The sequence below is a fragment of the Salmo salar genome, chromosome 20 (assembly GCF_965601325.2).
Source record: "Salmo salar chromosome 20, fSalSal1, whole genome shotgun sequence".
Classification (NCBI taxonomy): Eukaryota; Metazoa; Chordata; class Actinopteri; order Salmoniformes; family Salmonidae; genus Salmo; species Salmo salar.
This window is the reverse complement of record NC_138310.1, coordinates 28058441-28074000: the sequence shown is the minus strand read 5'-3', so window position 1 is coordinate 28074000 and position 15560 is coordinate 28058441. Positions and strand designations below refer to the sequence as shown.

The following is a 15560-nucleotide window of genomic DNA, read 5'->3' as shown; positions in this document are numbered from 1 at the left end:
ATCAATGTGGAGGATAACATGATTAGATGTGAGCGAATCAGGGCACTGTGCTGTGCTGCGCTGTGCTGTGCACTCCTGACACTGCCAGCTGTTCACAGCAGCCAGCCATGCAGAGTCCCAGGCTAAATGAATCTCCATCACTTTACTAGAGCTCAAGGCAGTTCTTTTTCTTTTTGGGAAAGGTTAATTGCCATGGACATGCTATATATGGCAAATGAAAACAAGCGGTGTAGGATTTTACCAAAGATCTACACTTAGAAACCTTCTGTTGGGAGTTGGAGCCCTTCAAACATCAGACCGGATTAGCCTAGTGGGCAGGTATGGAGACAATCCTCAAATTATTATTATACATATTTTTTTTGATTTTGTGGTTTGGTTCCAAGTCACTTGTCTGTGGCATCTGGGTACCTAGTAAATATATACAATGTCACACAAGGTGTTGCTAGGGATAGCTCTATGATATGGGTAAACGTATTTGGGGAAAACCTGCTATCACTGTGAGATGAATCTGTACGTTCTGAATATCCCCCCAAATAACCATGCTTAATGGCCTGCTGGTGGGTATTGCCTGACTGTGGCTAAGGAGGACCAGGGTGGGTGGGACCACTGAACTAACTAAGCCTCTGGTTCTAGATCTCCCTGGGAGAGAGAGAGGAGTCACTCTGTTCACACAGGCTCTTTATCGCTCTGGAGAGGCATCACCTGAAGTGCCAATTACCTCTTAAATATACAATCACAATATCCAAGCAATTTAACCTTGAGCAAAACTGAGTGTGAATGTGTATGTGCCTATCCACATGTGTCTGTGTGTATAATGGAATATAATATAATTCCATAATGAACAGCGAATACACAAGGTGAACTTTAGGTATGATAGTCACTCAAATTGACAGTTTATTTCTTCAGGCTGTTTATTTCTTCAGGCTATCTATAAACAAAAATTAACTGTAGTCAGTGGTGTTTTTAAGAGATACTGATTGTTATGTGTAAAATCAAGTTAAGAGTCCCAACAGTACAAACCATGTAGGTACTATCCAACTAGTGCATCTCGACATAAACTGTTAACTCACCCCGTCCGTCGTCCAGATCTTTGGCGTTGCGTCCTTTGAGGGCGCGGTTCCAGCTGCTTGTGTAGTCTCCTCCCCGGGCCCTCCAGTCATGGCTGTCCTTCCCAGGAGCTCCTTTCATCCATGGAGGGCCATACCTCCTCGGAGTGGGTCTGCGGTTCTCCTTGAACACCCTTCCCATCATCCCTACCCGCCGGCCGTCTGAGGAGGCCACCCTGTTCCCCATCTCAGACGCCACCAGAGGGTCCCGGCCCCCATTGGCCCCTGTGGAGTTGTCCCCTACGAAGCCAGAGTGCAGGAACACCAGGCTCCCGGCTGTCAGGTAGAGGAGGATGAAGGAGAAGAAGCGCACAGGTTTCCTCCGGAAGTAGCGCTGAATCTTCAGCAAAGGCCTAGCCATGCTGGCTCCACCTGCCGCTCAGTCACAACGTCCCAGAGAGACACAACCATAAAGCAGCAGGACAACAACCCTAAAGCTACTGAGAGGTCCAATCACACAGGAGAGAGAGCCACAATATAAAATCTCAATCCAATTCTGGGAAGGGACAAATAATGACCTATCAGGCTAAAACATACAACAAAGGTGTGTTGTGCTCCTGAGTGTGTGTGTGTATGGGATCTCTGCATGAGGTCTGTCCACACTCCTCGTGGAGGTGAGTGGGTGTGTGTGGAGCTGGAGAGTGTGTCTCCAGTGTGTGTCTCTCTACGTTCCCACTGAGAGAGCATCAGGAGGACAGAGAGCTGACGGTAGGGCCATGGCAGGAAAGGTGAGTGGCTCAGACAGAAAGACAATCACCGAAGCAGCATTACTTTTCTCTCGCTATCGACCTCTGGCTTGTGCCTCCCCGGCTCCACAGAGGCTCTTTCCCCCGCTGTGCAGATGGAAGAGGCTTTAATTCATTCTCTGAGCTGAGATCCTTGTGCCTTTGTGTGTCCATCCATTCACTGTGACGGTCTGTGAAGGAGGTCGAGGCTCGTCATCTGAAAGTATAATAAGACACATTAATCCTCTCTGTGGGCTCCTACAACACACACCACCTCCCCACCTCCTCAGCAACACTCAACCATCATGCACCAGAAGGTATAGAAAAAAACTAAAGCTTAACACAATCAAGGCAGAAGCAGTAGCAAACAGCACATTAGGGTGGATGAAAATCCTTGGGCTGTGGATGTTGTTTTCTTCAGTTCATAAACCCAATGTGGGTGGTCCTCTGTTCCAACCAACTCTGAGCTCTACAGGCTTCTTTATCTCTGCTAAATGAAGCTGGAATGGGAACATTGGATGGGGAGGGGAAACAAGAGTTCTACCCTGTAGCATCTCCACTGGTTCTATTTCTGTTAATCAAGGTGTTTCAGTAGGTAATAAAAAACGGCCAACAATAGAGTCTAGCAGTATACGTAACATCCTCTTCGTTATGGATGGTATGAGTTGCTGAATTGGAGAAAATATTTGATTGTCATTCGTCTCTCTTTCTGTTTCAGTGTTCTCAGATCAGGATCTGGCTACATACTTTGTCTTAAATTAAAATAACTTTGAGCTGATTTCCTGGTGTGTTTATTTATTTATTTTATTTATTATTATTTTTCCCAGAAAACTTGGGGGGCCAAATAAAACCATGCGAGGGCCAAATTTGGCCCACGGGCCGCCAGTTGGGGAACCCTGCTGTAGCGGCTGAGTGCCCACTCCCCAGGTCCTCTCTATCCCTGTGAAAGGCCTCTCTGTTCTGTTCTGTCCAGGGCCACAGCGGCACTTGGCTGGGAGGGGATTCACACCGAGTTGGTAACAGAACACCGTCCAGAGGCCCATGGAATTTTACAGAACCCCCATGGTGACACTCGCCTCCGTGCCTTGCTGTCTGGTTCAGGACAAATTAACAAAGCACCTGTGTCACCTGAAACCCCCAGCAACCCCGAACAACCCAATCTCCCTGTCTGCATTACCCCCGTGGTGGTCTGGGTACGATCCAGGACCCTCCTGGGGGAGTGGATCACATCCAGGTGTGGATAGACACCACAAGATTAATACCAGCAATGTGTCCAAAATGGCACCCTATTACCTTTTTACTGCACAACCTTCGACCAGGGCCCATTAGGTTCAAAAGTAGCGCACTATAGGGAATAGGGTGCTATTTGGGACGCACTCCAGGCACCTCTGGGTTATTATGAGTGGGACTCTTCTGAGCTCTGTCTTTCTGTAAGCTGATGAGGACTGAGAGGAACCAGGAACAGTGCATATGTTTGTTGACATGGACTTTATTTAGCTTACCGCTATCACTTACTCAGATATTATGCTCTGGTATCAAGATAAATCATGAATCAGTTCAAGTCAAATTAAGTTTAGACACACACATGTCCCAACTCTGTCCACACAGTATGAATGATAGTTCCTCAGTGACAAGGCAGGGCCTGGTTGTGTTTGACTGAAACATTGGGGTGATGAGGTTAGTGAAATGTGAGTACATGGTCGAAGTGAAGTGCAGCCTATGTCATGCTATTGTCCTTATAAGGCATGTGGTTACACCCGATGGTTTGTGGAATTAAGGTGTAGAGGTCAGAGCAGGTTTTCGGGGGGGGGGGGGGGGGGTTTATCTTAAAACTGGGAGCACGTCTGCTCAGATAAATGGACCTTTTGTCATGCCTGATTTTGGCTTTTCATCACTGCAGCTTACAGACTCAGGCCTTAATAAAATGTCTGTCTGTCTGTCTGTCTGTCTGTCTGTCTGTCTGTCTGTCTGTCTGTCTGTCTGTCTGTCTGTCTGTCTGTCTGTCTGTCTGTCTGTCTGTCTGTCTGTCTGTCTGTCTGTCTGTCTGTCTGTCTGTCTGTCTGTCTGTCTGCCTGTGGCAGAACACTCCTGTTGATGGGTGGTTGGGTAGAAAGATAAAGGGTACACATCTGAGGCAGAATGTTACAGGTCACACGCGCAAAGCACCTGTCATGAAATGACGAAGGCGGAACGAGAACGAGGCCATAATATTGCACATTCCACCATAAGTTTTACTGTTTACTCACAGGAGCATCACTGTCAACATTGGAGTGTTACTATGGAGGGAATACTAGTCCAAAGGCCGGCAACATTGCAGTATTGAGTCGTTTCATCTTACCGTTTAAAGGCAGTGTACAGTATGCCGGTTCGTAACTAATACATTCTCTATTCAGATTGCAAAGGCATCTATTTCCTCCTTATCTCGATTGAATGGCAAAGACAAAAAATAAATTGGGAAAATATGCACACTTACTTTCTAAAACACCATTTTACAGCACCATGCTAGAGTGGCTTAAGCCTAGGAATGCTAGTCCCAGATGTTGCGTATCGCGTTTAGCCAATCAGGTTGCAGCAGTCTGTTGTTTACCCCTGGCTGAACATGGGGCGCAACTTTCACAAACTTGCACAATTTAGAGCATTGTGTTGGGCTGCATCACTGCCTGATACGGCAACTGCACTGCCCGCAACCACATGACTCTCCAGAGAGTGGTGCAGTCAGCCCAACTCATCACTGAGGGCACACTGCCTGCCCTCCAGGACATCTACAGCACCCGGTGTCATAGGAAGTTCAAGAAGATCATCAAGGACCTCAGCCACCCGAGTCACGGCCTGTTCACCCTGCTACAATCTAGCAGACGGAGCCAGTACAGGTGTATCAAAGGCAGGACCGAGACACTGAACAACTGTTTCTATCTCCAGACCATCAGACTGAACATCCATCACTAGCCGGCTATCGCCCGGTAATCTGCCTCATGTATACAGAGACATTGAACACTGGTCACTTTAACAATGTTTACATATTGTTTTTTTTACCCACTTTATATGTATTTACTGTATTTTAGTCATGACTCATGGCTCATCCTATATAACTACTGCTGTACACACCTTTTCTATTCATGTACTCTCCATACTGTCTATACACACCGGGCTCATTGTAATGGCTGGAATGAAATAAATGGATTGGTATCAAACACACATATGTTTGACTTCGTTCCATTTATACAATTCCAGCAATTGCAATGAGCCCATCTTCCTATAGCTCATCCCACCAGCCTCCTCTGGTTGAGACATATTTACTGTTCCCTGTTTTTTTGTGCCTCAGGACCATTTGAAAGAGCCGGATCTGGGCTCTATCTACTAGAAGGAGCAGGAGTAAAAGAAGGATTGGTGTGGACTTTGCAGGCTGCCCGATTTCACCCACCCTTTAAAACATGACAAACAATTTTTCCCTTTTGTGGAATTGATTTCACCCTAACCCCTTTATATGGGTGGCCTACAGAATTTTTTATACATTTTCCAACCTACCTACTTTTTTATTAAATCTTGCCTCCTTGTGTTTCATGGTTACTCTGGTTCCCAACTGGTCACTACAACTTTTACATTTTACCTTACTGTGATTGTTTTCTATTAAAATGGTCCAAAAGAAACAAAAATCAATTCTTAGCAAAGGGAAATTTCTCAAATCAATAATTTTGCTAGGACTGTCTGGGAGTGGTCTGAGTTTAGTTTAGTTTAGTATATTAGGATCCCCATTAGCTACTGCACATGCAGCAGCTACTCTTCCCGGGGTCCACATAAAACATACAATACATGACAAAGTACAGAACAGTTATAGACATTAATAAAATAAATACAAATTTAAATAAAATAAGACAACAAAAATACTATTTACACACTATTCATATATACATATTCATTCTTATATACAGTACAGTTAAAGTAGATCTTTAGAAAGAGGAGAGATGCTGTGAGACAATAGTTTTATAAAGCTAAACTTGCTTTTTGCCTGAGTAACCTCTGGTGGCAGAGCATTCCACAATGACATGGCTCTATACATAACTGAGTAATGCATGAAATCTGTTTTTGGTTTGGGTACTATGAAGAAACCCATAGTGGTCGTGTCTGGGGGTGTATGTATGTCTGTTTGAAGTGTATTGGTCTATTAAGTAATTTATCGCCTTGTGATGTCACCAGGCAGTCCAAAACTCCATCCCACCAAAACAGCCTGAAATTTCAGGGGGTCTTTTCAAACCGCTCTTACACTTAAGGGCATTATCATAATTTTCACAATTTCACAGTATTAATCCAACCTCTTGGAAGTACAGTCTATATAAAACACATAACAAATCATGTTTTTGATCGCACTGGGGCTTTAAGGGTACTGGTGCTCCACACCTCCACCAGGTGCCGTAGTCGGGTACTTTATGGCACACACAGACACACAGACAATCACCCTATTCATTATTTAGAAGCATGTAATGGAAAAAATGAAATTGAACTTCAAACTTTACTTGATAAGAGCATTTCTAAATTTACAAGGTCAAATTATTTTATTAAGAGTGGTCACTGACTTCAAAAGTAGACATTGAAACAGATGGCTTCGAAAGTGGGCTCTATTTCAACAACCTAACGCAATGTTAAATCTTAGTGCTGGCAGTAGTGTTATATGTTCGGGGGTGTGTTAGAAATATATTTGCTATTTTCAGAAATGTAATTATTGGCACAGTAGCTGGTGGTGGTGCAAAAGGGATGGGTTTTTATTAATAAACATGTTATGGTGTGTAGAGGCATGGCCCCTCACTGGCCAATCAGAACGTCCTCCATAGCTAAATATGTGTTTTGTGTATTTATGGCCTTTTATGTATTGCACTGTCATCAACTTTAATTAGAATGTTAGTCCATTATAGCCTAGTTCGTTAAATAGCCTGCCCCATATTTGCCAAATATGTTGAACATTTTTACAGTCCACATTGTTCTAATTGCATTGCTTCAATATGAAAATACATGGTTAAATGTAGGCTATAACATTCGCACTGATATAGGGGTTAGGCCTGTAAATTGCAGTCTGTCTAAATACAGTTACAGGCACCACAATTGCTGGATAAAGATCCACTATAAAGAGAAAGGGGGAATGTCCACTCACCATTATACTGCTCACAAATGTAAACATCATGGAACCATCTTACAAATCATATTTGCCCTTCTCCAAAAATAGCAGACAAAATTGCAATGCATTCGAGCAATGTACTTTCTCACCATAAACCCATGGATGTTGAGTCTTTCTAATAAGTTCGATTTTTTTATCAAATTAAATGAAAAAGAACCAATCTGCTTTACTAACAACAATATTTCTAAATAGAATTTGGTCAGAAGCATTATATCATAAATCCAGTGGAGGCTGTTGAGGGGAGAACGGCTCATAATAATGTCTGGAATGGAGTAAATGGAATGGCATCAAAACATGTTTGATGTATTTGATACTCTTCCATGAATTCCGCTCCAGCCATTATCACAAGCCATCCTCCCCAATTAGCTCCTGTGCATAAATCGCTTCTCTTGTTCCATGGTACTGTGTGCACATGTACTGTAGGCCTCAATGTCTTTATGTCTACAAAATACTAGACTCCTGTCAATTGTATCGTTGACTATGTGCGAAGCGGATAAAAAAAATAAAAAAATGTATCTGCTGTTGATATGGCATTATAGGATGGGATAGTTTGGAGGAACACACTTTTTTATTAATTGGATGAGGGGCGCTCTTTGAAAATGGTGATGGATAGCCTACTCTGAAACAAGCGAAATGAAGTATAAGGTATGGGAATAATGAAAAAATCCAGGCTGTATCACATCCGGCCGTGATTGGGAGTCCCATGGGGTGGCGCACAATTGGCCCAGCGTCGTCCGGGTTTGGTAGGGGTAGGCCGTCATTGTAAATAAGAATTTGTTCTTAACTGACTTGCCTAGTTAAATAAAGGTTAAATAAAATAAAATACATTTTAAAAAGCATGAGGGCAAAAAACCCAAACAAATATTGTTTAGGGCCCGCTAAAGGCTAGAGCCCGCCCTGGCTGCGCTTCTCCTCTCAAAATCCATGCCATTATCAACTGCGTTACCTTTTTCTGGGAATTAAAACTTCTCATTAGCGCTGCATGAAATTGTCACTTTTGCACTTGTTTTTAAGGACACACCAAAAATATTGCAACCCCTCCCACCTCAGCGCAAGTGATCTGATGTTAGACAGATAAATTGCTGGGCCTGGCGTTAGGGCTGGAAAATGCCAGTGCGCCAGTTTTTACATGACGAAATTGCAAACGTGTGTTTGACACTTGCGCCTCCTTAGCGCCAGCCGAAAGTAGAGCCCAGTGAGACAGAAGAGATAGGAGGGGGCAGAGAGCGACAGGTGTCCTCATTCTGTTTACAATTACAATGTTTATATGAGCTATAAGAGGCCCTTGTTGCTGCACTCTGAACCTCCTCCAGTATTATCCAGAAATGATTGAGAAAAATGGGAGCATGACTTTTTGTGGAGAGCAGTTGAGGAGGTTAGGGGAGGAGAGAGGGGAGGGGGTTAGTGGTGAGAGTGGCGAATCTGTCAGCCAAGTCATGGCTGAGCCATCAGTCATACAGGACAGGCGCTAGCCCTCTGATTGGCCATTAATTCACATTCATATTAAATGAGCCAGCAAATATTTAATCAGAGCGGATTCTTGGAGGAGAAATGTCAGAGTTAATCGTTGAGCTCAGCACGTGCAGTGGACCATGGCGCTGCAGGACACTCCATAAATATACTTGATATCTGCCCTGGGACTCATTGAGCACTAGGCACAGAGCCATCCTGCAGCGTGGCGGCAGTCCCCTCCCTCTGTGAAACCTCACTCAGGGAACAAATCTACTGGGACTACCTGTCCTGACCACTTACTGTCTGTCCTACCCTGTCCTACCCTGTCCTACCCAGTCCTACTTTGCTGGCTTTCTGACAGCTCTGTCACAACCTTATTATATATCTTCCCCATATGACACTCAGTTACCAATCTCATATAGCTTCCCCACTGTGCAGATACAAAATGGATTGGAATGACTGGATGGATTCAGTTTTCTTCCACTAGGTTTTAGAGAAAGTGTATTGGGTTTAAGAGACAGGATTGGGTTTTAGAGACATTGTATTGGGTTTTAGAGACAGGATTGGGTTTTAGAGATAGTAGCTCGAGTGGCAGTGTGAGCATTGTTTGTGGATGAGTGGAGTGGTTAAAGCTGTTAAAGAAGGCGAGGGAGAAAGGCAGTAGCAGCCTGAAGAGTGTTTGTCTTTTGGAGAGGTGGCTGCGTTAGTCCTGTTTAAATGCCATGTATTTGGCCCCAGATGAGGATAAAACAGACCACTTAAATATAATTCAATTGGAACTACTTATTAAATCTGTTTTCATTCATTATCCTTATTTGTCTATGTAAGGTTATTGGATTATCTTTCGTTTAAACCACGTACAGAAAGACCTTTCTCGAGATATTATTTTCATGATTTCATGCATCATGAAGGGACAGTCCCACATTGTTCCCATAAATGTCTTTACAAAATTATCATGTTCCAATGCCAAGAAAACAAATTATGTGGAAATGTCCTAGTAAGGAACGACATTCTGATGAGAGGGAATTGGAGAACTGTGTTGTGCAGTACATCAATAAAATAAAACAAATCAGTCCCAGAAAATAAAATTCTCCCATGGTCAAACAACTACGACATGAAACATGTGGTTTGGCTTGGACTTTACAGTACATATGTGTCCAATTTCCGATATTTTGTATTTTCTTTGCCAAGAACCCTATTCCACTCCTGAATTCTTGGGAAACATGGAGAGGCTCTTAAACAGTTAGACCAAGGCTGCATCTCAAATGGTACCCTAAAGGCAACTCTCTCCTATGGGCCGTTGTCAAAAGCAATGCAAAATATACTGTAGGGAGGGAATAGGGTGCATTTTTGGAAACAGTTGGCAACAGCTGAGTTGTATTTATTTTAATCGATCCTCTCCCTTGTTTGTGTTGGGCTTGGCTGTGACTGCTTTCCTCTCTCATGAGATTGTGGTCTACAGCAGAGATAACAGCATAATAACATGGCTGAGCAGGGGCTGATGAGAGAACTGTGTGGGGCTGATGAGAGAACTGTGTGGGCTTGACGAGAGGACTGTGTGGGCTTGACGAGAGGACTGTGTGGGCTTGACGAGAGGACTGTGTGGGCTTGACGAGAGGACTGTGTGGGCTTGACGAGAGGACTGTGCGGGGCTGACGAGAGGACTGTGCGGGGCTGACGAGAGGACTGTGCGGGGCTGACGAGAGGACTGTGCGGGGCTGACAAGAGGACTGTGCGGGGCTGACGAGAGGACTGTGCGGGCCTGACGAGAGGACTGTGCGGGCCTGACGAGAGGACTGTGCGGGGCTGACGAGAGGACTGTGCGGGCCTGACGAGAGGACTGTGCGGGCCTGACGAGAGGACTGTGCGGGGCTGACGAGAGGACTGTGCGGGGCTGACGAGAGGAGTGTGTGGGGCTGACGAGAGGAATGTGTGGGGCTGACGAGAGAACTGTGTGGGGCTGACGAGAGGAATGTGTGGGGCTGACGAGAGGAATGTGTGGGGCTGACGAGAGGACTGTGTGGGGCTGACGAGAGAACTGTGTGGGGCTGACGAGAGGACTGTATGGGGCTGACGAGGGGCCAGTGTGGGGCTGGAGAGGGGCTAGTGTGGGGCCATAGAGAGGACTGTCTGGGGCCATAGAGAGGATTTTGGGACCAACTCTCCTTAAGGCCCCTTATTGTCCAAGGAGACTGCTAGCAGAACTGATAGCAGTCATTAACAATAATAGAGAATAGACACAGACAGATTACTACAGCACTCTAGTATTCAGCACTACCATCGCCAAGAACAACAGGGTGTCAGGTGTTCTGGCACCACTATGCAACAGAGGAAATTGTTTGTGAGTGCCTCTGTGTATACGTGTGTGCCTGTGTGTTTGTGTGCATGTGAAGAAAATATGCATGTGAATAAAGCCCACCTCCATCTATCCCTACATTCCATAATTGTCCATCAGGTACTAAATTGGATAAAAGCATTATCTCCTGTTAAACAGGCACGACAAACCCTTTTACTCAGGGGCCCCTCTTTCCTCTCTCCTCTCCCGATATATTTACCCTGCTAGCTGCCGGTATGCATCAGTCATGGCTCTCAAACCAAATCACACTAAAGACCTCAACCCTCCCCCAGTGATAACAATGACCATGTTTACTTTAGAACCTAGTGCAGTGATTGCACGTCCCCTGCCTCCCACTCTCATAGTGCATTCAATCACTTTGGGTGCATGGCTGATGCTGCTTCATAGTAATGCTAGCACAGACACCTGTGGAAATCAGCCATATTCTAAAGAGCACTACACTGATTGAGTGTTAAAACTACCCTTTTTTTAAAGCTACCATTTTTTGATCAATGCATTGGATTTCATTTGGGATCATTAAAGCATCGTCATTTGGTGAGCAGAAGATCGTAAAAGTACCATCGAAGGAGGAGTAAACGCTTATATATATACACACTCAGCAAAAAAAGAAACGTCCTCTCACTGTCAACTGCGTTTATCTTCAGCAAACTAAACATGTGTAAATATTTGTATGAACATAACAAGATTCAAAAACTGAGACATAAACTGAACAAGTTCCACAGACTTGTAACTAACAGAAATTGAATAACGTGTCCCTGAACAAAGGGGGGTGGGTAAAAATAAAAAGTTACAGTATCTGGTGTGGCCACCAGCTGCATTAAGTACTGCAGTGCATCTCCTCCTCATGGACTGCACCAGATTTGCCAGTTCTTGCTGTGAGATGTTACCCCACTCTTCCACCAAGGCACCTGTAAGTTCCCGGACATTTCTGGGGGGAATGGCCCTAGCCCTCACCCTCCGATCCAACAGGTCCCAGACGTGCTCAATGGGATTGAGATCTGGGCTCTTCGCTGGCCATGGCAGAACACTGACATTCCTGTCTTGCAGGAAATCACGCACAGAACGAGCAGTATGGCTGGTGGCATTGTCATGCTGGAGGGTCATGTCAGGATGAGCCTGCAGGAAGGGTACCACATGAGGGAGGAGGATGTCTTCCCTGTAACGCACAGCGTTGAGATTGCCTGCAATGACAACAAGCTCAGTCCGATGATGCTGTGACACACCGCCCCAGACCATGACGGACCCTCCACCTCCAAATCCATCCCGCTCCAGAGTACAGGCCTCGGTGTAACGCTCATTCCTTCGACGATAAACGTGAATCCGATCATCACCCCTGGTGAGATAAAACCGCGACTCGTCAGTGAAGAGCACTTTTTGCCAGTCCTGTCTGGTCCAGCGACGGTGGGTTTGTGCCCATAGGCGACGATGTTTCCGGTGATGTCTGGTGAGGACCTGCCTTACAACAGGCCTACAAGCCCTCAGTCCAACCTCTCTCAGCCTATTGCGGACAGTCTGAGCACTGATGGAGGGATTGTGTGTTCCTGGTGTAACTCGGGCAGTTGTTGTTGCCATCCTGTACCTGTCCCTCAGGTGTGATGTTCGGATGTACCAATCCTGTGCAGGTGTTGTTACATATGGTCTGCCACTGCGAGGATGATCAGCTGTCCGTCCTGTCTCCCCGTAGCGCTGTCTTAGGCGTCTCACAGTACGGACATTGCAATTTATTGCCCTGGCCACATCTACAGTCCTCATGCATCCTTGTGGCATGCCTAAGGCCCGTTCACGCAGATGAGCAGGGACCGTGGGCATCTTTCTTTTGGTGTTTTTCAGAGTCAGTAGAAAGGCCTCTTTAGTGTCCTAAGTTTTCATAACTGTTACCTTAATTGCCTACTGTCTGTAAGCTGTTAGTGTCTTAACGACCATTCCACAGGTGCATGTTCATTAATTGTTTATGGTTCATTGAACAAGCATGGGAAACAGGGTTTAAACCCTTTATAATGAAGATCTGTGAAGTTATTTGGATTTTTACGAATTATCTTTGAAAGTCAGGGTCCTGAAAAATGGATGTTTCTTTTTTTGCTGAGATATATATATATATATATATATATATATATATCAAAAATTACATAAAACACCTAAACCAAGCACTTCGTGAATCTGTTGATACAGTATCCCAAGACAATGCTTTAACTGAGGTTTGAAAATGAAGACCCATTCCAGGATTAGTTCTTCAGTGACACAGCTCTTTCTACATATTACCACAAATGGTGCCTTTTCAGTGTTACTGGAGCCTTGAGAACGGCTGTGCCCAGGATGTCCCGGCAATATAAGTATTGAGGGGCAGTGGGGCCAGAGCATGGGAGCCGCTCTGTTTGCTCTGTGTCTCCGGCAGTGGTGCAGTGGTAGCCAGCCACACAGCGTGTGGCGAGGGTTTCACATCTTCATGCCAACCATATTAATTAGACCACATGTTTGATCCTAGAGTGTGCCGCCCGGCCTCAGTGATTGGCTCAATTCCAAATACAATTAATTAATGGTAGCCACTCAAAGGCTGTGGAAGCTCATCAGTGGGGCTGTGTGGGACAATCCCCAGACATTTCCTGTGTCGTTTGAAGGTCCTCTGAAGCTAACAAAGAGGCTGACATCACTAGTGCTCCTTTATTATCTATAAGTCTCTCATAAAGTAGCACAAGGAAATATGTTGTCCCTGGCAACTGATGAAACACTGTTTACTAAGGTTAGTGACATGACAGAAGTTGTACAGATGTGTCGCACACCAGTTGTATTTGGGTACAGTGGCTAACACTAGCTGTAGTAGGGTACAGTGTCTAACACTAGCTGTAGTAGGGTACAGTGTCTAACACTAGCAGTAGTAGGGTACAGTGTCTAACACTAGCTGTAGTAGGGTACAGTGTTCTCACACTAGCTGTAGTTGGGTACAGTGTCTAACACTAGCTGTAGTAGAGTACAGTGTCTAACACTAGCTGTAGTAGGGTACAGTGTCTAACAGTAGCTGTAGTAGGGTACAGTGGCTAACACTAGCTGTAGTAGAGTACAGTGGCTAACACTAGCTGTAGTAGGGTACAGTGTCTAACACTAGCTGTAGTAGGGTACAGTGTCTAACACTAGCAGTAGTAGGGTACAGTGTCTAACACTAGCTGTAGTAGGGTACAATGTCTAACACTAGCTGTAGTAGGGTACAGTGTCTAACACTAGCTGTAGTAGGGTACAGTGTCTAACACTAGCTGTAGTAGGGTACAGTGTCTAACACTAGCTGTAGTAGGGTACAGTGTCTAACACTAGCTGTAGTAGGGTACAGTGTCTAACACTAGCTGTAGTAGGGTACAGTGTCTAACACTAGCTGTAGTAGGGTACAGTATCTCACACTAGCTGTAGTAGGGTACAGTGTCTCACACTAGCTGTAGTAGGGTACAGTGTCTAACACTAGCTGTAGTAGGGTACAGTGGCTAACACTAGCTGTAGTAGGGTACAGTGTCTAACACTAGCTGTAGTAGGGTACAGTGTCTAACACTAGCTGTAGTAGGGTACAGTGTCTAACACTAGCTGTAGTAGGGTACAGTGTCTAACACTAGCTGTAGTAGGGTACAGTATCTCACACTAGCTGTAGTAGGGTACAGTGTCTAACACTAGCTGTAGTAGGGTACAGTGTCTAACACTAGCTGTAGTAGGGTACAGTGGCTAACACTAGCTGTAGTAGGGTACAGTGTCTAACACTAGCTGTAGTAGGGTACAGTGTCTAACACTAGCTGTAGTAGGGTACAGTGTCTAACACTAGCTGTAGTAGGGTACAGTGTCTAACACTAGCTGTAGTAGGGTACAGTGTCTAACACTAGCTGTAGTAGGGTACAGTGTCTAACACTAGCTGTAGTAGGGTACAGTGTCTAACACTAGCTGTAGTAGGGTACAGTGTCTAACACTAGCTGTAGTAGGGTACAGTATCTCACACTAGCTGTAGTAGGGTACAGTATCTCACACTAGCTGTAGTAGGGTACAGTGTCTAACACTAGCTGTAGTAGGGTACAGTGTCTAACACTAGCTGTAGTAGGGTACAGTGTCTAACACTAGCTGTAGTAGGGTACAGTGTCTAACACTAGCTGTAGTAGGGTACAGTGTCTAACACTAGCTGTCGTTGTGTCTCACAAACTATCCGGAGGCAGTGCTGCAATTACCACAAGACAATGAACAGCAGCCAGACAGTGTATATATTTAACACCAGTCATAGTTTGAATACCTACAACTCTTCAGATGAGCCATAATTGTCAACATCTGTCTATGGGAGAGAGATACAGTATATTGCCTATAGAGATTGGGTGGAAGATACAGTGCTGTTCTGACTGTGAAAGTATTCAACACCTTTCTTGGTGAGGTTAGCAAATAAATGTTATTTACTGCTACCAAGGGAAGGAGTAAAACAAAAGTAGACATGTAAGACGGGTGGAAAATGAAGGATGTGAATAAGGCAGTACAGTATAGAGCAGGAGATAAAGAGGTGCATAATTCAAAATCACATTTCGAACATTTGTAAACAAGTGAATTCTAACACAGTGTCACGCATTGAAGTGGCAGATCCCAATAATGGTGTTTTAGGTCAGCCATATAAAGCTTAGAAATTAAGCTCATGGATGGCAGGGAAAAGGCTCATTGTAATCCTTATAATACTCAATGGACCATTAAGCTCATTGGTGTCCTTTTTACAGTGAAAGAGAAGAGGTAAATAAAAGACCCAAAAATAA

At 44.7% G+C, this 15560-nt stretch overlaps 1 protein-coding gene across 9 annotated transcripts in view; it reads right to left on the bottom strand.

The window, feature by feature from the left end:
• The window catches only part of wscd2 (WSC domain containing 2), a 75650-nt gene that overhangs the window by 38208 nt on the left and 21882 nt on the right, over positions 1 to 15560 (bottom strand). For all 9 annotated transcript variants that reach the window (XM_014161198.3, XM_045703161.2, XM_045703163.2 and 6 more), the window contains one exon: positions 1071 to 2048. In XM_014161198.3, the coding sequence (XP_014016673.1) occupies positions 1071 to 1467 (397 nt within the window). In that variant the 5' untranslated portion in view covers positions 1468 to 2048. The remainder of the gene's footprint in view (positions 1 to 1070; positions 2049 to 15560) is intronic.